At 42.6% G+C, this 20,575-nt stretch overlaps 2 protein-coding genes and 1 long non-coding RNA gene across 7 annotated transcripts; 1 reads left to right on the top strand and 2 right to left on the bottom strand.

Annotated features, from left to right (window-relative positions):
* Positions 1–8,091: 8,091 nt before the first annotated feature.
* Positions 8,092–12,844, bottom strand: LOC100824557 (psbQ-like protein 3, chloroplastic). Of its 3 annotated transcripts, XR_002960816.1 has the most exons (4): positions 12,310–12,812; positions 11,527–12,236; positions 8,358–11,431; positions 8,092–8,287 (listed from the first exon to the last, which is right to left on the bottom strand). XR_002960816.1 is itself a non-coding variant. In XM_014895947.2 (2 exons), exons 1-2 carry the CDS (start codon positions 12,791–12,793, stop codon positions 12,138–12,140), a joined length of 555 nt encoding a protein of 184 aa, XP_014751433.1. In that variant the 5' UTR covers positions 12,794–12,844; the 3' UTR covers positions 10,779–12,137. The 3 variants fall into 3 exon arrangements, 1 of the variants encoding a protein (XP_014751433.1); XR_002960815.1 differs by lacking the exon at positions 8,092–8,287 and having other exon boundaries at positions 10,771–11,218; positions 12,338–12,844; XM_014895947.2 differs by lacking the exon at positions 8,092–8,287 and having other exon boundaries at positions 10,779–12,236; positions 12,338–12,844.
* On the top strand, positions 12,713–15,852 carry LOC104585386. 2 transcript variants are annotated; one of them, XR_733168.3, is made up of 2 exons: positions 12,713–12,844; positions 15,675–15,852. It is a non-coding gene; the product is annotated as an uncharacterized LOC104585386 (long non-coding RNA). The 2 variants fall into 2 exon arrangements; XR_002960817.1 differs by having other exon boundaries at positions 12,717–12,844; positions 15,668–15,852.
* Positions 13,336–17,150, bottom strand: LOC100823944 (photosynthetic NDH subunit of lumenal location 3, chloroplastic). Of its 2 annotated transcripts, none has more exons than XM_010241848.2 (3): positions 16,989–17,150; positions 14,456–14,735; positions 13,336–13,817 (listed from the first exon to the last, which is right to left on the bottom strand). In XM_010241848.2, the coding sequence occupies exons 2-3, from the start codon at positions 14,702–14,704 to the stop codon at positions 13,710–13,712; spliced, it is 357 nt and encodes a 118-aa protein (XP_010240150.1). In that variant the 5' UTR covers positions 14,705–14,735; positions 16,989–17,150; the 3' UTR covers positions 13,336–13,709. The 2 variants fall into 2 exon arrangements, with proteins under 2 accessions (XP_010240150.1, XP_014751434.1); XM_014895948.2 differs by lacking the exon at positions 16,989–17,150 and adding an exon at positions 16,682–16,953.
* Between the last annotated feature and the right edge of the window lie 3,425 nt (positions 17,151–20,575).

Below are 20,575 nucleotides of genomic sequence, written 5' to 3'. Positions count from 1 at the left end.
TTCTACTAGTCTCATTGCTCACTCAGTGCGCCTATTATTCGTTTGCTGTGTTCATGTCTTCGATGCATCTCATCATTGCGCCCGCACCATAAGCTTTCCCTTTTTTTCTGTTATGATTAGGGCTCTTACCGAGGGCCGTTTGTGCGTGTCTGCCATGAGCCCATAAGCAGCAACGATCTCCTCCTTTACACCCAACTATTACTCGTTTGGCCCGAGTGACCCATGGAGTCTCCGATGCCAAAGCTTGTTAGCTCGCCCGACGGGATCCCGCGACAGTGGCTAGCTCATGCAAACGCCACCGCTACGGCACGAGGCCGCTCCCGGCGTTACGTCAAACACCCTATACAGACAGGCACATGAAAGTGCATCTAGCAAACGAATCCATGATCACGGGCCCGGAAGGGATCCCGTCCCCTCTGCTCCTTCTCTGGGAGCGCACCACGGACCACAGTATTACAGGGAATCCAAATCTTTACGACTTACTTTACGCCGGATATGGGCATCCGACACAGTATGGCCATCGTTCCGGGCACAGCTGCTCCCGCATACATCCTGGAAGAGGATCCATGCAAGTAAAAGCAAATGGTGCAGGTGACTCATCGGTATCCATGTAACCTTCCTGGCATTGGGCGAGCAGGCTAACAGGTCACCCGGGGCAAAGGCTGGCCATCCATAGTTGCAGGAGCACTAGGAGAGGGAAATAGTATCCGGGTGGCCTTTGGAATCTCTGGAAGGAGTGGATTCTGTCACCGTGTCACTTGCAACCTCTGCCTTTTCCAAGGAATCTGATGTGTGTGCGCCGTGGCCCGTGGCCTGGCCTTGTGTGGGGGGGTGAAAGGGAAGAGGGGCCTGCCTGGCTTTTCGAGGGGTTTTGACTCTTGGGGATGAGGGATCTGCGAGAAGGGAACGGCGTTAGATTCTGCGTCGCATTGCCAACCAAGTTGGTTACCTCTTTCAGTGTGGCGCGAATAATGTGAGTGGATTCTGCTTCTGCCTTAGCTACTTTAGGTCCATGGTGCTCTCTCTCTCACTCTTTTCACTGCTTGTTCCTCTTGATCCTAGTTGGATAAAGCCACCACAATCCACATCCACAACTAAATGTCCTAAATAATATCTACGATCTCCCTCCCAATCTCCTCTCAGGTGGCCTTTGATGTGGAAAAAGCTAATGCACGGCTAGTGTTTATGAGTGCCTTGCTTTGTGTGCAAGCTAATCTACTTTAGTTCTCGACATGACTCGTCGCTCGTTCCAGGGATCGTTCTCTCTGCTCACTTCGACGCGACTGATGACAGTGATCGTCCACCACTATATAAATGGCCAAGGTAGATCTGTTTAGGAACTATATAATGCATGCTGCCAAAATAGAGTAAAAAACAAAACGGATATATATGTTGTTACCACCACCGAACCGTAATCTATGGATCGGACGATCGATGGAACCCAAAGGGGGCATCACCAAATATTACCTGCGAAATGGATGCGCCTGTGCACAAGCAAAAAGCTCATGCTGCTCCTCTATGGCTCATCGAAGGAGATGCGTGCTCGCCTCTTGATGCCGTTCTGGCGAGCGTGGCACCTCTTGATGCGTGCTCGCCTCTTGATGCCGTCCTCGGCAGTGCTCAGTTCCTTGTTAATTACTTAGAGTCGTTGGGTAATCTCCGGCTTAAACCAGCAGATGTGGAAGGGGAAGTCCTTGAAGACTAGGGGGCGTTTGAAGGGAGTTCATAAGCCTAGTTTTCGTTCTAATATGGGTGTAGATGGCACTGCTGAGTGCCCTAAGCCGCCCCAAGACTTTTCTGAGACTCCAGAATTTTGCTTGTGATGTGACCCTTAATCGTGAATAAAGCTCCCTGTTCCAGCGGGAAAAAAAAAGCTCATGCTCGCTGCGGTGTGATGGCTCTGTATTGTAATATGGGGCAGTTTTGCAATTTGGGAGAAACGATTTGGTGCCTTCCGGCGGGGCCAAGCTCCGAGGGACCATCCGAAACAATTCTCCTACCGCACCCATCGCTGCTGTGTATTGTGCTGCCCAGTCACTGACCACCAGCACGGAATCTATTGCGTACAAATACTGGTATATACCGTAGTATATATTTTGTAAAATAACCACACGAGAGAACATGGACTTGGATGTTTTCTAATATAATAAAAGACATTAGAAAATATAAAAAATCATATATTTTTCACAGAGTCGCTCCTACACAAGTCTATGCTAGAAGTAGAGCTATTATTTAGAAACTACAGGTTGTGTCGAAAAAAAATTTATAGGCTGTTTCTTTATTCCGAAAACAATACCACTGCAACTAATATGAGTGTAGTGTGCATGTAATGATATGTGAAGAATTATAAAAAAATATCTCTTACAGCTGTTTGTCATCCATCAGTTGGAACTAGAATTCTGGAATTTATTTTGGATTCCAGACACCAACTTGTTTGATTGGCACGGAATTGGCCACAAGAATTCAGTTTGAAATTTCATAGAATCACACTATAACTAACCTCATTTCCTCTCTAAAAGCGATAATATCTCTTGAATTGTCTCCCATTTTACAAATCCATGTGGTAGACAAACATGATTTTTGAACGGACAAATTCAACCAAATAAAAACTATCAAAAATTGGATTTGATGCCGAACGAGCTGTTACAAGGAAACCACATCATTTTGTTGTAGTATAATTTTGTGAGAAAATAAGGCTCAGTTTCGCATTGGTGAATTGTGCTGCGATGAACTTATTTTATAATCTGCTATGGAAAAATACACACACAAGTAGGGAAAAGTTGGTTAGGCAAACACGAAAATAGTGAAAAACGGGTGAGAAAAACGGAATTATGAGAATCCACCGCAATGCCAAACGCAGCCTAAGAGAATCATATAGCATATGCACCTGCCACGGGATAGAAACTAACCTCTTTTTTACACACTCCTCTTTGTGAGAGAAAAAACTAAAGAAGAAAAAACAAGTCAAATATGTAAAGTAAGCTTTTCAATAATTGGAACACTAAGGTTCCGAACGAACGAAAGTTTCTTCAAATAAAAGATTCCCGAGGAAAGCTACTCTATATTTTCAGTACGTAGCGTCCGGAAGAATCAGGGGTCTAGTATGTTCATTAGTGCTTTGATTGCTGTCTGAAACGAACAATTGGTAACTACAAATGTTTCAGCAAAAAGTCATGGCAGGAAATTCGTGCTAGTAGTACCATGTCGAAGAAAATACACTTTCATCTTCCAAAAAGGCAGCCTGTTGACGCATATTCATATATTATCATGAATGCATTTCATGCATGCGTTGAAACTTAACACTTGTACCAAAGAGACTTCTCATTGCTCGGTCGCTCTACCGTTAGCATTTTCTTATTGTCGTCGAAACAAGTATCTCTCTATTTAGAAATGTTATATATTTAAACTTCTTGGAAAAAAAATCAAACTTTGTTGGTCTATGTGACTTTAAAAAATTGCTTTATGGATTTTTTTTTCCCCGTGAAAGAAATATGCTCCTGGATCACACTGTGGTTTTGTGTGAACGCCATGGATTTCTTTATGCTAACCTATGAGCGGAGCATCTGGGTCAATTCAGCATTGGACAACGGCGGTACAGTATATAGAATCGTTTTCTTTTCGTAAATAGTGTCGTGGGATCCTGCTGCGTGGGCTCACCCCATTTGTGCAAAAGGATATATATGCTCTAGTATGTCTAGGGATGAGAACGGTGGCAACAGGTCATTCCCCACCATATCTCAAGCGGTGAAAGTCCTCTTTTTTTTCTTCGAAAAAGACACATTTCTCTCTGTCTATTTCTCCAGCGGTGATTTTGCAGGTAACGGATCCAATAGGAGCCTGAATTGCACGTCATGCGAAATCATAGACAACCAAAGGACTAATAATGTCCCGGGACTATTATAGGAGTTATGTGTACAAGGTAGGCGGTTAAACCCTACCCGCGGCCGTATATAGCTGGAGAATGGCGCTGGCCCGTTGCACTCACCCGCCACCGCACCTTTACTTGTGCGAACTGTCTTTTCGCAATAATTCATGCGGTCGCGACGTACGGGAACCTTTCAAGCTCATGGAGGAGAGTGGAACGCTCGGCCGTTTTGCCTAAGCTAGGACCTAGTAGAACTAAAGCCAGCCCGCAAGGGTGCCAGGGTGGAGAGCAGCAACTTGCATATTGGGCTATTGGCACGGTAAAACTGCCGCTGCAACATGTACAACCACTGCGTGCACGCGCCGTGTGAACGTTCCCGTTGTCGATTGCGGTCGTGGCCCGGCCGGAAACTCAAGAGTTGGCGGCCAAATGCGTGATGGATTTCCTTCCTTGGACTTCCCGGCCGTGCGCTGGCAATTATTTGGCCGAAAGCCCGAAGCCGAGCGCGCGCGCCTGCGTTGGATTGGGAACAAACAGCCCAACCGGTCCACCGGCGACGCGGACGCAACGTAGTGCCATGAGAATGACGGCCACGGGCAGGCTCCGCGGCTCGAGTATTATGAACTAATATAATGTATACTCCAAATAGTTTTTTAAATAGGTGGATTCATATTCTTACGAAGTAAACTAGATAGATATCCAGACAGCAGGCATATACTGAGTTGCTCCACTCCAAATAAATATGTGAAATAGGTAGATTCATATTCTTATGAATAAAACTAGATAGATATAAGTATGTAACCGCACATGCAGAGACTGAATTGCTGCACTCGGCTTATTCCTTACGTCGTCTCTAGGTTTTAACTTGATATATACTCCACACAGACACTGGTTGGTTGATGCAGCCTGCACTTGTATATACCCACAAAAGATTGTTGTGCATTTATATATCTCAATTCATATAACTTCACACGACTTTTCCTTTCGACGGCTGACTTCAGAAAAACTTAATGTGGTGAGGTCCCCTCTTTTTTTAATGGTTACGGTTGATTGTAACGAACGGATGGGTCCTGGTCTATTGGAACAGATGCCCTGTGCACAGTAGGCTGACCAGTGGAGCGAACACGCACAAATTGCATGTTGCCTTCATATGCAGTGTAGGTTGGTTTTCACAAAATTAGTAGGATCTGATTCTACCTCCACAATGAAATAGAAAAAGTGTGATCCAGTGGGGGGAATGGGATGAGCACCTAATCTCTAGTTGCATATATTAGAAAACAACAAAAGGAAAGGCATGCAAAATGCAGGTTTTAGATGAGTGACATGAAGTAAGAAAGTGAATCAGGGGGCTCCATGATTTCCCATCACCACAATAGATTCGTGACTAATTAAAGATTAGTCCATTTGTTCATAAATTGACGCATTTTACAAATAGACGCAATCTCTAATTTGTATTTTCAACCGTTAGTTTGTATGATTATGCTGCTAGAAACCCAGAAACAAAAGAGAATATAAACTGTTTTTTATGACAAATTTAATGGTAATATTGCTTCCTAACCAAGCTAAATAGTTTTTTCATATATTAGTGGTGAAACAAGAGAGAGGTTTGATTACCCATTCCGTAGACGCCATCTTTTTTTTTTAACTGAGGAGGCATACACAATTACAATGGCTGGTGAGGTGAATAACTGAATATAACTTTAATTTACCCTTGGTTAAATACATATTGTCAAAAAAGAATTATGCAGTAGCAATTAGGGCCTTGATTGGATTGTGGAGCAGAATTCCTAGAGAAAGATTTGAAAGAAAAAACACATCATGCAAGATTGGATATTTCGTTTCCTTCAAATTCATGTCATGCATTAATTAAATTTGTGACAATGACTCATATTGCTCCTTTCAATTACACGTTTACAAACCTATTGTCTTTAGGATGTAATTTTATAATACTTGTAAAATGCATTTCTACCATTTACTAAATCCAAAATTGTTCTCCTAAAAAAATGCAACCTGTTACTGATATTTGGCCGCTTTCATGTGCCAAGGCGGCAAGTTCTTCTGTTTGACATCACACATTGCAAAATTTATGTGGGGATATGAACCTACTAACACATATAAGATAACTGAGGTACAATATAGAATAAAGTAAGAGGTGCAATATTGTCCTTAAAATTGAATTGTGGATTGTGCTCCAAAACTATTTTTTTAGAATAACCTCCAAAAATTCTAATTCAAAGGAATATGGACTTCTGGCCATTCCATCATCTTCGGAGCGGACAAAAACATTGTTTTGCCACTGGTCTTGCGCTGGCAAGGTTTGGCCACTCATGATCTATGGCGTGGCAAAGTGTGTTGGGTTAGACCCCGAATATAAGTTTTAATTATCATTCTTATATATAAAATATATGCAAGTAATATTTAATAAAAAAATATTTTCTTGTGAATAATTATTGCAGGGTGAGTTTTTTTTCTTTCAATGTGCAACTCAACATGTGTGACATGGTGTGGCCGGACCCTACCCTTGGAACATCCAATGACTACAAGGAAATGGTGCATGAAAAAAATGTTTGGTGGCATGAACCTGGTCCGATTGATGTGAAGCCGAGAGGAAACGTAACACTCCTCTAAACAGAGTGTTGCTAGCGGTCGAATGCCGTCTAAAAAAGACGGCTGAATTCATAACAATATAAATTTTCTTGAGGTGGAAAGGAGCATGGGCAGGGGACGTTGCTTTCCTCCCATGAGAAAAGAAAGCCGAAAAAGGTATACAGGGGAAATGCAAACAGTCATTTTTTTGAGGGGAAACCTAAGATGGTTCCTTTCCAAACAAAATTTGCAACCGTGTAGCGATCCCTCTCTCTGCTGGCCTTCTAAAAAAAGAGCGAAAAGGGAGGGAAACCTAAGATGGAAACCAATAGCGGCAAACGACATTTGTTTTCACAAGAAGCCACTGCCTCTACCGGCTCCGCCCTGAAATCTTGTTGAGTTCCTTCCAACAGAGATCACACACACACACACACCTCTCTCTTTCTCCTCCACCCTTTTTCTGCGCGCAAGTTGTTAAACTGGCACACGACTTCGGCTTTTGGAGGGGAGAAGCCACATACTGGAGAGAGGCGGGGCCGCCGCCTTTTCGGCTTCCCTCCCATTGGAGCGCACAAAGCTAAGGCCGCACCATTTAACACTACCACCACCAGCACCACGCGCACACACACACCATCTGGGAAGCGACACGCAGGAACCACGCCGGAGTTTGGCTTCTCCGGTTGTTCCTCTGCAACCAGATCGGATTTAATTAGACCTGTAAGTTCCTTGGCAGCAATTTGGTCCCGTTACCCGTGCCTCTGTTGGGATTCTTGCCTTTGTTTCCAGGTTGATTTGGGTTCTGCCGTTCTGGTAGGATCGGGGGCTAGCTCTTCTTCCTTTCCGAGCGTTTTCTTGATGTCGTTCTCTCGTAGGAAACATCAAACATGCACGTTCAGATATCTTGGGTACGAAAAATCTAGACTTCGAAAGTCTGTTCCTTGACGGCGCTCTGCATGCATGTCTGTGTTCGTGTGTCTGCGCCCCGTGGTTTTGATTGGTCTGGCTCAGGTCTGGCTTTACGTAATCATTTCTACAGGTTTCTCTCTTAGTAGGTCTCTGTCTATATGACTTATGAACTGCAGGAGCAGACTGGCTGGGTCCTTGTCCATGGGTTACTTTGTTGATTTGATTCTTTTCATGGAGTTGTTGATTTTTTTTGTGATTTGTTATGGGGGTTTTGCACTTCCTGTGTTTTGCATGCATTGACAGACACTGACTGTCGACGCTGTTATGTCTGTCAATTTGATCCTATCTCAAGAAAGTCCTCTACGGACTACGGCGGACTACTTCGTAGATCGAGCAAGTTTGTTTGGCTGAATTCTGAACTCTTTCGAGGATTACGTTGGGGGAAAAAGAAGAGACGAGATTCTGCCTAAAGGATTTTTGTTTCTGAAGTGTACCATTCTATCTTTGTGTCAGAGTATATATAGCTCTTTCTGTTGATCATAGTTCTCTTCTGAGGCAATTTTGATTTTGGTTTTGAGTTTTCTGTTTGTCGTCAAACATTACTTGATACTGTTTCCTGTATTGAGTTTTGAAGATTCTAAATTCTTTGACTGCCCAATTGCATCTGCAGGGACTGTTGCCAGCAATCCATACTTGGAGGGATTATTGGAGCAGCAGGCACAAAATCTTCCACGTTGTGTGAAAATGCAGCATGACCTGTAACAAAGTATAACACGAAGCACTGATCTGCTACCGGTACTCTGAAGTTGTTCTATACATTGGAGTGAACACTTCAAGGCTGGAAGTACCAAATTCCGTCCTGGAGGATTTGCTGGGCATGCAGATGGCAGATGATCCTAACCAAAACTTCAGGGCATTTTCGCAGCCGTTCTGCACCCAGGATGTGGTTTCATTTCAGACAAGCGCGACAAGCAGCGGGTCAGGAGGCATGCCGGTGTACCTGGACTGTTCCAGCGGCATGGACAGCACTATGGCGATGATGAGCAGCACCACGCCGTCTGTGGCTGTTTCCACCAGCTCATCAAGCATGGCTGCTGATTCCGCACCGAGCCTGAAATACGGAGGACCCTTGGCCGCGGATTGGTCGTACCTTGAGCTCGAAGTGCTGAAAGATTGCCTGGACAAGTAAGCTATTCCCCCCACTTGCATGAATGTTGTCATATGCAAATTAATATACAACTTGTGGTGTTCTCCGTTGTTGAGCTTTATACCGTAACTGTTTAAATGGAGGTCTTGTTATCCTGTTGGTTGAAGCTAGCATAAAGTTTTCCTTCTCGTTTTCTGTTGAAGTTTGCATTCATTGGTTCACCCCTCATGTACATCCTTGGTTTACCTGATTTGGTGTGCCAATACTCTCAGGTATGTGAATGAACAAGGCATCATGAAGTATATAAAGATAGCAGCTGCAATACCAACCAAGACAGTGAGAGATGTCGCGATGAGATGCCAATGGATAGGGGTAAGTAATCTCTATGTTGGACATACTATATTTTTTTTTCTGTGTGTGTGACTACAAGGATGATCTGTTTGAGGTGTGCTACATCAGTAAATAGTCATGCCCAAGAAGGGAAATCTGCTTATTTAGATCTAAGCACTGAAAAGATGTAAACATTAAGGAAGGTATCCACACAAATATATTGACGATTTCCTTGTACAACAGTACAACAAGAAATTGACATATTTTTCTACTAGAGCAGCTCTTTTTAGGGAACATGCTAAAATTTGTTGCATCTCAGGATTGATATGAACATACTAGTATGCGCGATAGATGCAGTTATTCTCAATGTGTATACAAATACTCATCTGTGCATTTTGGACTGCATAGTGGGACATGAGTTGGCAATCAGTGTATCCATTCGGTATGCTATTTTATTGTTGTGCATTAGTGTTACCTAAAAGGAAAGGTATATCAAAGAAAGCATCTTCTTGTTCCATCACAGAACAATAAAGCATGCATATATTATTTGATCAGTGTTCCACCTTTTTGGCTGAATATATTTATTAGCTACAACAGCTGAATTGGTAATACTTGCCTGAGCAGTACTACTGAAAATGAAATTGTAATTCCTTTTTCACCTGGATTTTTTTTCCCATGGACCAACATGTTATACATAGTTTTGTGGAAAAGGTAGGCATTTTTATGTCCAGTATATACTTTTTAAAAGACATGTTCCAAGCTGACGTAGTGCTTTCCTTTTATTTCACATTTATATTGTTAACGATTTGATCTTTGTAGACCAAACAAAATACAAGACGGCGGAAGCCTGCAGAACATCATATTGGCAGAAAAGTGAAAGATAGAAAGGTATTAACATCTTTCTTTCAATTTGATGAACTTTCTCCTTAGAGTCTTCTCCTTATAACATCCTTAATTACCATTTGCACACAATTAATAGAGAAAATACGAAAGATTTCAGTTCAAATTGTTATGAAGGTGTTTATTTAAACAAGAATACCTAGGAGGAACTACATATCTTTTTTAATAATAAGAAGAAAGGCACCGAAAGTATATGATCAGTTCCTTACAAATGTATTTCTCAAAGAAACTTTTTGAGAATTTTGAGTAGGTAAAAGCATACTTATGTGAATATGGATAAGAATTTATCATTCCCATGCATATCATACTTTTATGTACATATTTTTGACAGCGTTACTCATGGTTATTTTTCAGGAGAAAATGGTAGAGCCTTCATCATGGGGTACAAGTCATCCTGTTCAGAGGGACACAAGAGTCTCTTCCTTTGTGTCTAGTGACATTCAAAATAGTCTATTTCCATCTGAAGGTTGGTAGGTCACTTGAATATCAGACCATTTTTTATAATGTATCAGGACGAGTTGATTGCTTCCATATATCCATCTATCTACTGTATTTATTCTAGTAGGTGAGTATTCTACTGCAATAAGCAATTAACTGAAAAAAAGAGCACATCTAAGAAAAAACAAGTCTTGAAGGGAGAAGCAGAGGAAATGAAATTTACTTCATTTGAGCTAACCAATCTCTAACTAAACTTACATTCCACTATGTTTTCAGTACTTCCTACTATTATCCTGTGTCATTTTGAATGTGGTCTTAATACTTTTACCTCACAAGTTAACATTAATTTTAACAAGAGATGTGCAGTAGATAATTTAGCTGACTCTGTGTTTTATTGACCCCATTTCAAAATTTATCCCAGATAGGAAGGAATTACTTGAAAAAGGCAGGGCTTTAGTATCTGCATAGATGGTTGAGAAAGCTGTCATTTTAGAATTCATTCGCTGGACTTTCAGTACCTGTGGACATGTAGAATCTGTTGGGCCAAACATTGGGTCATATAGAGCATCCACTATGTGGTATTTTTCGAGGATGAGACTTACCAAATGATCACAAATCATTACCTCTTGATCTTCAAATATAATTTACAGATTAGGGGATCCTGATAGTTGACAAGATTCAGCTATTCCTTTCCATTTGTTTCCATCCATTTGTCTATAATATGACCAAGTGCATATATTCCACCATGTAGCCTCTGAGATAGATCGTGCAGTGCACCATATACTGGAAGAAAACAATCGGCTTCTGAGTCAGATTGAAACAAATATTGTAACATTCCAGGTTGGTATATTTTCCTTCCATGTGCAATTACTCGCACGACAGAATGCAGGTGCTCCATGTACTGTCAGTTAGCCTTCATCCTGAATTATTGTCTGAAGAATGAATTTCATGTCAACTATATTCTTCCAGGCTCAAAACAACATCGACCTCTTCCATCGCATCAGAAGTAACATCGATGGTCTTTTACAAACGTAAGCATATTCCACCTGTGATGCATGTATAATTCAGTTGTAGAATATTATATTTATGCTTATGAAGAAAAGCAATCCTGCCTCTAATGATGTTGCTTGTATAAACAGCATGAGCCAAATGCCTGGAATAATGAGTAAGATGCCTCAATTGCCAATTTCAGTGAATGAAAATCTGGCTAGCTACATGCTCCCTGGTCTTACAATGGTAGGTTCTTCAAGGTCCTGTCACTAGATGACACATTCTCGTTATAAACCAGTCTGAAGATTAGCATTTTACCTAGTGATTCATATTCTTTCATGAACTTCTCTGAATTTCGAAATACCTGATTTGTGCCGTTTAGTACCAAGTAACCTTTCTCTCTTAGGCACAAGTTCTTGGAAACAGGCATTTCAAGGAGGAGCCAAGAGGATGGTGAACCACAGCCAAACAGGTCACAGATGAGGCAGACACTGAAACTTCATTGGTAGTCTGACGAATCAATGAAGAAAAAGAGAAAAAAAAACTATTTCAGTATAAGCGCCAGATTGGGATGAATAGGATCACCAAGGAACCTTCTTTCTCTATCTTGAAGCAAAAGGGGAGGTGACTGAGAAACCACTCTGCTCCAATGACAGGTGCCTGAACTCATCCATTGCACCGCAACAAGCCTAAATATATATTGGTGGCTGAAGAGTTGTGGAGCAGTGATGGTTTCAGGAAACTGCAGTTTTTCTGGTCTTGCTGCACCTGCAAATATTGATTCTTTTGGATTTCTCCTCCAGAGAGTAGAGTAAATAGAAGAAGATCTAGCACAGGAAGCTAATAATAAGGAGTAGCTACGTAGCAAAAGAAAAAAGAAGCCTTCGGTTCTCCCTGTATTTGAATGTAATCCAGACGTCTAGTTTTTTATCCAATCTCTCCCTCTAACCTGAATTGAGACAGTGCGTGCAAAAACTACATGATTTTGGCAAAAATCTGGTCAATGGCAGCGACCATGTTGCCGTAGTATTCCTTTACTTGGAGTTCGTCCTTATCCCTGGCCGCATAGTCCAGCTGCATCCACACACAACAGCAAAGCAAGATCAGCACACCAACACACCATTGCGTGACTCTTTCGATTGCCTACCAGAGGAGGCGCATCGATGTTTCCCTACTCTGGTGACGCTGTTGAAGAGGTCGGAGTAGAGCCTGCGGAGCTCGGGCCGCTGGCTCGCGGGCTTAGCATTGATGATGGCGTACAGGTCCTGCTTGAGGTTGGCGGCGCTGGCCCGGAGCGACGCCTGAAGCTCCCGCCAGGACCGGGCGTCGATGAGGTCCCTGACGCGGACCAGGTTCCTCGCGTCGGTCCTCACCACGGCCTCGGCCTCCTCGCTCGACTGCTCCGGCACGGTCAGCCGGAGGTCGAACGCGCCGGCGCTGCCCGTCGCGGGCGGCAGCAGATGGGACGCCATGAGCGCCGTGCCGACAATCGCGAGCCTTCTGCTTCTGCTGGTGATGATTGGTTCCTGCGGTTGCTGATGGCCATTGCTCGGGCTCGGCGGCTTGGTTGGTTTGTTGGGAGCGGGGGAGAGGCTTGCGGCGAGTGCCTGGATGGCGAGCTGCAATGCCATGGCGGATCTCAATGGGTCCAGGTGTGCACAGCCATCTATTTCGGATAAGAGGTAACCGGGTCCCGATCCGTTCCAAATCATAATAAAATTTGTTCTAAGTTAAAATTTTAAACTTTGATCAAAATTATAGAGAAATTAATATCTACAATATCGAACGGATTTAGTGATTTAGTGATTTGGTGTTGTAGATGTAGACAGATTTTTCTATAAGTTTAATCAAACTTTAAATTTGTCGACTACAAAACTAAAACGTCTTATAGAATACATAGTACTCACTCCGATTCTAAATTGTTGTCGAAATATTACATATAACTAGACGCTTTTTAACAACAGATACATCCATATTTGGACAAATTTGAGTCAAGAATTTAGGACGAGAGGAAGTAGCATAGATGGAGTTAGATATGAGAGATAATTTAACGTGCGAGCTTGCTGTGTTTGCTGTCAAAGCCACCGTTGGTCATTTACACCGTGTCGCGGACGTGGTGTAGGATCGTTGAAAGTATCAGCAATATAAAGCAGTAAAAAGAAAACGAGAAAACTTCAGGAAAACACCTCAGACTTTGTTTGGCACTAATGTTTTTTTGAGTGTTTCTAGAGTTTATCCTCTCCCAATACGCTCGTGCCTTAAAAATAGGCTAGTACCAAGCCTCACGGTACCAAACAACGCCTCAGGGGACAACCGGACAAGCATAGACGCTAACAATGTTAATGTTGTTTGCTTTCGACTCTAAACCCATCTTAGGGTATGTACATTACATAGGCAAGCAATCTGTGCCTCGTTTCTCTCACACCAGCTTATCCTATTTGTACAAGTTTTAGGGCCATTTCTTGCTTCCAAGAAATGTGAAGCTCCCAGATCTTGCTCTCTCCCTCTCCTTCTTCAAGTTCACACAACATGAAGGCTAAGGCTAGACTAATGGGACGGCACAAGGGCGGCGACCACCTCCCGGAGAACATGGGTTGTGTCACTGTAGCACATCTGCATGAGGGGGACGCTTCTGCTCTTCACAGCATCTTCCAACTGCCATTTGAGCAAAGGACATCTTGAATCAGTTAGCATCAAACGAATCCAAATATCAAAGTGGGCTACTTGCCCAAATCATTGTCGCATCGGTTTATTGTACACTATAGGGAACATCAAACAACGATTTCGTAAAGTTGACCGACGACTGGTATGAATAAAATTTACATTGCAAAGGAGCCAATAAGGACTAAGTGCAATTGCGCTAACTTTTTTGCTGGTGGTGAACAGGCACTTAAACTATTATTTGCTAATGTCCAGTCATGAGCCATAACAACTTCCGTCAAAACAAAAAGGGTAAAAAAGTGATAATGACTTGCTATAGGGAGGACATGTATTTAAACACACATAAGATCCAAGTGTTCCCTATAGGCTGCTCTAAAATAAACTGAACCACTTACTGAACTATCAGCTTAAGAAAATTTTGGGCTGAATTTCTTCTTATAACTAAAACGGCGGGCACTGCCCAATCTTATAAAGATAGGAAAGCCAAACTATCAGGTTGGAATAGTAAGTTAAGTTTACTCGGAATATTGAGAAAATTGTAAAATCCAATAAGGAAGCCGTGTAAATTTGCAATGAAATAAGACATGCTTTGAGCCGAAGGTTGCTAACAAGGGGAAGCAAGTAATCATCACCTCATCCATGAAGTAGAGGAACTTGTTGGCTAGGCGAGTGAGCGTCTTCTTGCACTCATCACTTCCGCAGGAGGAGATCACACGGCTGAGGTCAATATACAAGAAGGTGGCCTTCAGCCGGAGGTCCCTCCCAACTAGGTTCCATGACTCTTCATCATCAATCATCAAATCCTCCTCCATTGAGAAGAGCTCAGTAGCACAGTTCTTGATCCGGCAAACACATCCCTTCAATTCAATCCCACAATCCATCGCTTTGTACTGCTTCCTCTTATCCTTATTTCTGTAGGAAAAGATCAAAACCTATCAATTTATAGAATGAGTGTTGAGGCTGAGGGAAACTGATTCTTGGACATTAAGGAAGCAACAGGTGTCACCGGGTGCATGCCAATAAAAAAATAAAAAAGCCTCGATTGGTCAATGAGAAAATAGAAGATTGGTCAGGGGTGACGTTCTTGAAACGCAGAAAAAGGAAGACACGTTCAGGTAAGTGGTGCCTTGTAGAGTTGCAGGGTTGGATATCAAGAGAGGTGGCGGCAGGAGAAGCCATAAGAACATTTTCACAGGGAAAATGAGATAATCATATCCAAAACTCTTGCAACCATACGTTCTTACCTTCTCTTGCCTTTTTCTGAAGCAATATCATTTTTCTCTGAAGCAAGATCTTTAGCAAAATTCAGATTTACATTATGTAAACAACGTCCAATAATTTAATGATAAACCTCAGTACATCCTAAAAAAAGAGTACAACTCCGTATATGAAACTTCTTTGAGAAGGTATGCTGGAACAGCCCAATAGCAGTTTTTAGTCAATTACTTAATTATGCAGATCCATCTTATGCACATAACCACATATATACATGAAATTAACCTTGTTATTCCTCAAGTGTGACAAGTGAAAGTCTTTGTCTTATCAGTTCAAAACTGTTTCTAAAGTAGTACTGTAGTACTAGTTAAGAAAGCCGAGTAAGTACTGTCATGCCGAACAGACAGAACACATGCCGACTTATAATTCGTCTCCATTGACCTCAATATTAGGTTTAAACCAGCATTAGATGATCAACTCAAGCTGCCTTGTTTTTCCCTCCTATCCACTCCCCGCACCACTCTAAAATGTATGATCTGACAGTCAACAAAACTGTGATACTCCGTATTGCATATGTTCAATGAGCAGCTGAGTGGTGGGTCCTACATATTCTAATGTGGCTGTTTCAGTTTTCAGAGTAGTAAGAGGATGGGGACAGACAAAGATAGCTGCTGATTGCATCAACTTCCGAAAACGAAAGCTGAGGGGCCAATATATGGTTTTCTTCTCTCTTTTCCCCTTTATCTCCATGCATGTGCTAACTCCTAAAATTTCACTGCGCAATACCAATAAAGAAAGGGATAATGCTTTTCGAGGTTGCTGTCTTAGATACTAACGAATGGTTTTTTTTTTTACCAATAAGCATACCCCTATAATGAATTTACAGGAAGATGGCTATATAACATTCAGCTGCCACTGAAAGGCAATGGAACAAAAGAAACGAGACAAATAAAGGAACAGGACAGATATTTCCTCCATCAACTTGCAGATATAGAAAGACATCCATGGAACCAAAGAGGAATTTAAGAGCGTCGTATACGACCCGTACGCAATATTTATTCTAACCCATTTAGGGCCCTTCCTACTTCCTCATCAAAAGCATTTTGATTCAAGAACGCAGCTCGTGCGCACAAACTGTGAGGGGCTTTATTTCATAGTTTTCCAAGTAGAAAACAGAGCCAGATGAGCAGGAACGATTGAGGACAAAATGCCTATAGAAAAGGGAAGGGTAGCATTGGTGACGTTACGAGAAGAAGGGTGCATTTTTCAGCGGAGCAGAACTAAACAATCAAGAGGGGATTAAAGAAGTACAGTACTCTAGTTGAGAAGATGAGAAACAGCGCAGGACAAACATTCATATTACGCTTGATCAAAACCCCAAAGCACGCATCCGATCCGCATCAGCTTCTCCTGAATCGAGATGTGAAAAGAAAAGAAAGAGGGGCAAGTACGAACAGAGCCATCTCAGATCCCCCCTACATTACCGATCCGCAGACCGTCCCAAATCCGATCCGATGTTTAATCTGTAAAATTCGCTGGCTCCGGGTTCTTCCTCCCCCGTCATACTCTCTAGGCATGACTTACTCAAAAGAGGTATTCCAACCAAATTGACCCAAAGAAGAGATAGGACGAGGGAACCTCACTCTCGTTCTTCGCAGAGATGCTCTCCACCCTCCACCACCACTCCACCCCACCCCAACCCCCCAAAGAAACCCCCTTTTCTATATTTAAGACTTGATCGATGCGATCGAAGTTTAAGATTGACCCGAGAGAGAACAGTGCTCCCGTTCTGTTTGTTCCTCTCGACGCAGAGAGCGAAATTAACCACGCCCTAATGATTCTGTCGAAGCAGCTTATAGCCGCTGCAACTGACATGTCAATTTACCGCTTATACTGTATGAACCGAGCGCAGGGGAAATAAAGCAATGGAGAGGAACATGGCTCGTGTACCTTGCGCTGCTTTACCAGTTTACCCGGCGCCGCGTGACTGCTCTTCGGGTCTCCCCTGCTGCAGAGCGCGAGAGAGAGCAAGAGAGAAAAGGGGAGCGAGCTACGAGACAGAGAGGGAGTACTAGCCGTCTGGCCCCGCCCCCTGCCTACGGTTGTTCTATCTGGCCTGATTAGCCGTGTCTGGCCGTTCTTTATATACAGACGCTGACACGCGGCCTCGGCCGTGGACCGTGTGGCGCTGCATGTGGACCGGCCGCTGTCTCTCTACATGTACTTTATTGCAAATCGTTGTTCCCAAGTTTTAGCAAAGATAATAGTCATGGACCATCTTAAATGGTCACGCTGGATTATGAGTGTCGTCTCTACTTACATGGTATGTACAGGAGTACTTCCTGGTGGGTCTAAAAGATTTCAACGATCTAAATCAAATATCTCGTTTTTCTAAAAAGAAATAATCAAATATCTGACATCCTTTCAATAATGTATGATGTATAACATGTTTTCGATTAACCGAAGTTGTCACTAGTATATTTGGCAACTCTGGGATTATAAGTCAAACTTAGTAGTTTTATCTCATGATTAATTTGAAAATCTATTAACCAATTAAGAAAATCATCGATTAATTGTAAATTAATGTCACAAATTTAAAGTAATTGAATAGTCTTTAGCACTGGAGATAGCTGTCACGTGGTGTCGAACAAGGGGGACTTGGTCGTCATCACAGGATGACTTCACAGCTCGTATTAAACACACATGGAAGACAGTCGTCAATGCGAAGCGTCTTTGCGGATCGCTCCTTCAAAATGGTTGAAGTATAAGTGGATTGCCTAACCCTTTCGATCAGATCGGTTTTTTGGTTGCGTTGGCTAGTGCATGAAGCTTTTCATGGTATTAGAGCCAACAGGTATCGAGTTCGAGACCCGGTTAACGTAATTAAATTGCGAACTACTTTCGGTCCACGTTTAGGTTGAGGGAGCCACACGTGATGGGGAGTGTTGAAATATAAGTGGATTGCGTAGCTCTTTTTATCAGATCGGTTTTTTGGTTGCGTTGGCTAGCGCATGAAGCTCTTTAAGTCAGCCCACTAAAGTTCAAGTACTAGACTTGGCACGGGTCCTCGCGTTTATCTGAATTATTATTTCACGATAATTTAACTGATGCTATTCTTTTAGTGGTAGGTTATCACCTGTAATGACTTTATCAATAGTCTCATCCATCAAGCAACAGAGCCCCAAACTTGAATCTCTGTAAGTTTTTGACCAGCCGCTCGATTTATCATTCATGACGGTTTGTGTTCATAGTGACGAGGTCATCAAGATAAGACTACCACTGGATATATTTTGAAAAAAAAAATGAATTTTGAAACTTAGCAAAGTTTGTATGAAACACGATACGATCTCATGTACAAAAACAAACATTTCTCCAATAGACAAAATAAAGTCCATCTCCAATAGACAAAATAAAAGCCCATCTCCAATAGACAAAACAAAGCCCAGCAAACAACAAGTTTGTTCCCTCCTGGCTGCTGGTATCGTGATCACAAGGCCCACCAATTAAAATACATGGCTCATGCTGTCATGCACATAGCCTGCCCTTCTACGGTTCTACCTGCTCGGTACTCGCGGACAGATTGGCAGGACATTTGTTTCCCGAGCAATTTTACGGTATCCCTATACTGCCGTGATTAAAGAAGAAGTACACAGATCTCCACCCTTGATTTGGTAAGGGTAGTATAGACATTTTCATTTAGCCCATTTCTCAATTCTTTTTTCCTGACAGGCTGAAGCCCATTTCTCTCTCTCTTGCCTGTTCCCATCTGCCTTCGTCGCCCCGTCCGGAAGGCCCCACTTGCCGCCGGTCGTATTCTCGAAGAAAAGAAGAAGAAAAAACACGCTGCCGAACGTAAACCTCGCCGGCGCAGCCGATCTTCGAGCTCGCCCCGGCCGTCATAGAGGGGTTCGTCGACCTCGGCCCAGCGCCTCTGTTCGACCTCTAGGCGCCGTCGGTTGACCTCCAGGCCCCACCGGTCCCTTCTGGTGGTGTGGATGCTTGCCGGCGTGGCATTGGAGCTGGGGACCGCCTGGGTGGGGGAAGGCCTGGCGGCGGTGTGGGATCACGGGAGACGAGGGGGGTCGGAGGTGGGAGACGACGGGGTCCAACAGTGCGATACACTGCTCGTTTTTATCTGGTCGTATATTATCATCTAGACTATTAGATCTTCTTAAATGGACGGCTAATATTTACTACAGGGCAACGGACCCGGACTTGATATCATTGGTACTATCTTTGTCTCGAAATAAGTGACTTCTATTTGTATAGATTCTTATACATATCCAATTCACTTATTTCCCGACGGACGAAGTACTTGATTTGCGTTGAGCTAGATTTGCAGTGGCGCACAAAGACTCACTTTATTTTCATCGGTGAGGTGGAAGATAGGGAGATTGGAAAGGGGGTTTCTAGGTGAGACTGTGAGGGGCTGTCTCGGTGAGGGAGATGACAGAATGGGTGAGACCGTGAGAATAAGATAAGGATTTGTTTTCATATTAATTTGTTGCTAATGTCATGCTTTTTTCAAATTAATTCCATGCTAATTTCCTCGTGGCTCGTGACGACTTCATTTTTTATGCTTATTGAATTTATTACTTATTATTATATTTTGAATGCGGCGAATCGCACATGAGTTTGTCATGCAGCTTGACAAAACAAAGTGGGACGGCCAAACTGCTTGACGCTATGTCTGCTGCTGCCCATGCGCCCACGCGTTGCCTCCCCCGATCGTCAGCCGCCCCACAGAAACCTCCACCTCTGCGAGGGAAACTCGTCTAAAAATACCTCACACAAGTACACTCCACTAATAATAGTAACTAGATGAATTCCCCGCGCGTTGCTGCGGAAAAGCATGGTTAAAAGAAAGTCCATTGCATGACACTCTAACATAAATTTAGTATTGCCGTGTAGTGGGTTTGAAACCTATGAATGCTTACAATTCAGAATGGAAATGAAATCCTTCGTTGGAACATGTTCACATAAACTTTAGCCGTCCTTCGGATATATGTTTGAACTCCAAATTTCATTTGTCATGAGATTATGGTATGCACATCATCACCAGCTTAACTCGCGTGTAGCTTTCTTCTTTGGTCATGGGTGTGACAACTTGATTTTTGCTCTCACACAGTAGAGACCACAGTTCAGAAACTTATTGCAGCCCAAGACATTGGCAATCATTTATGGTAAAAAGTCAGCTAATAAGTGTCAAATTAGAAAATTTACTCACATGGGAATATCATTATCTGCACATTTACATCTGCAAGATAGAAAATTAGCAGGACCCCAAATATGAAGCAATGTTCGACTGCTAAAAAAATATGCCGCAAAATTTCAATGTTTTAGCTTTCTGAAATTTAAATTTTCTTTTCCGTCAAATGTTTTTTAAAACATTCTCAACTATGCTAAGCTGAATCAGAGTAACGAAGATGGAAAGAATATAAGTTTCAGTGAAAAGAACAAATGAATTTTTTTTGCGAAGAAAAAGAACAGATGAAATTGAAGGTACTAACCTCAATTTCTGAAATACATTAAAAATG

Source organism: Brachypodium distachyon, chromosome 5, assembly GCF_000005505.3.
Source record: "Brachypodium distachyon strain Bd21 chromosome 5, Brachypodium_distachyon_v3.0, whole genome shotgun sequence".
Lineage (NCBI taxonomy): Eukaryota > Viridiplantae > Streptophyta > Magnoliopsida > Poales > Poaceae > Brachypodium > Brachypodium distachyon.
The sequence above is the reverse complement of the archived record's forward strand: the minus strand, read 5'-3'. Positions and strand labels throughout refer to the sequence as shown.

Excerpts from the sequence above, each read along its gene's own strand:
- LOC100824557 (XM_014895947.2), bottom strand. The coding sequence starts at position 12,793 with ATGGCATTGCAGCTCGCCATCCAGGCACTCGCCGCAAGCCTCTCCCCC. Across the intron at positions 12,237-12,337 it reads TCTTCAACAGCGTCACCAGA|CTGGACTATGCGGCCAGGGA; the intron begins GTAGGGAAACAT and ends GTGTGGATGCAG.
- LOC100823944 (XM_010241848.2), bottom strand. The coding sequence starts at position 14,704 with ATGGATTGTGGGATTGAATTGAAGGGATGTGTTTGCCGGATCAAGAAC. Across the intron at positions 13,818-14,455 it reads TCCTCTACTTCATGGATGAG|TTGGAAGATGCTGTGAAGAG; the intron begins GTGATGATTACT and ends CTCAAATGGCAG.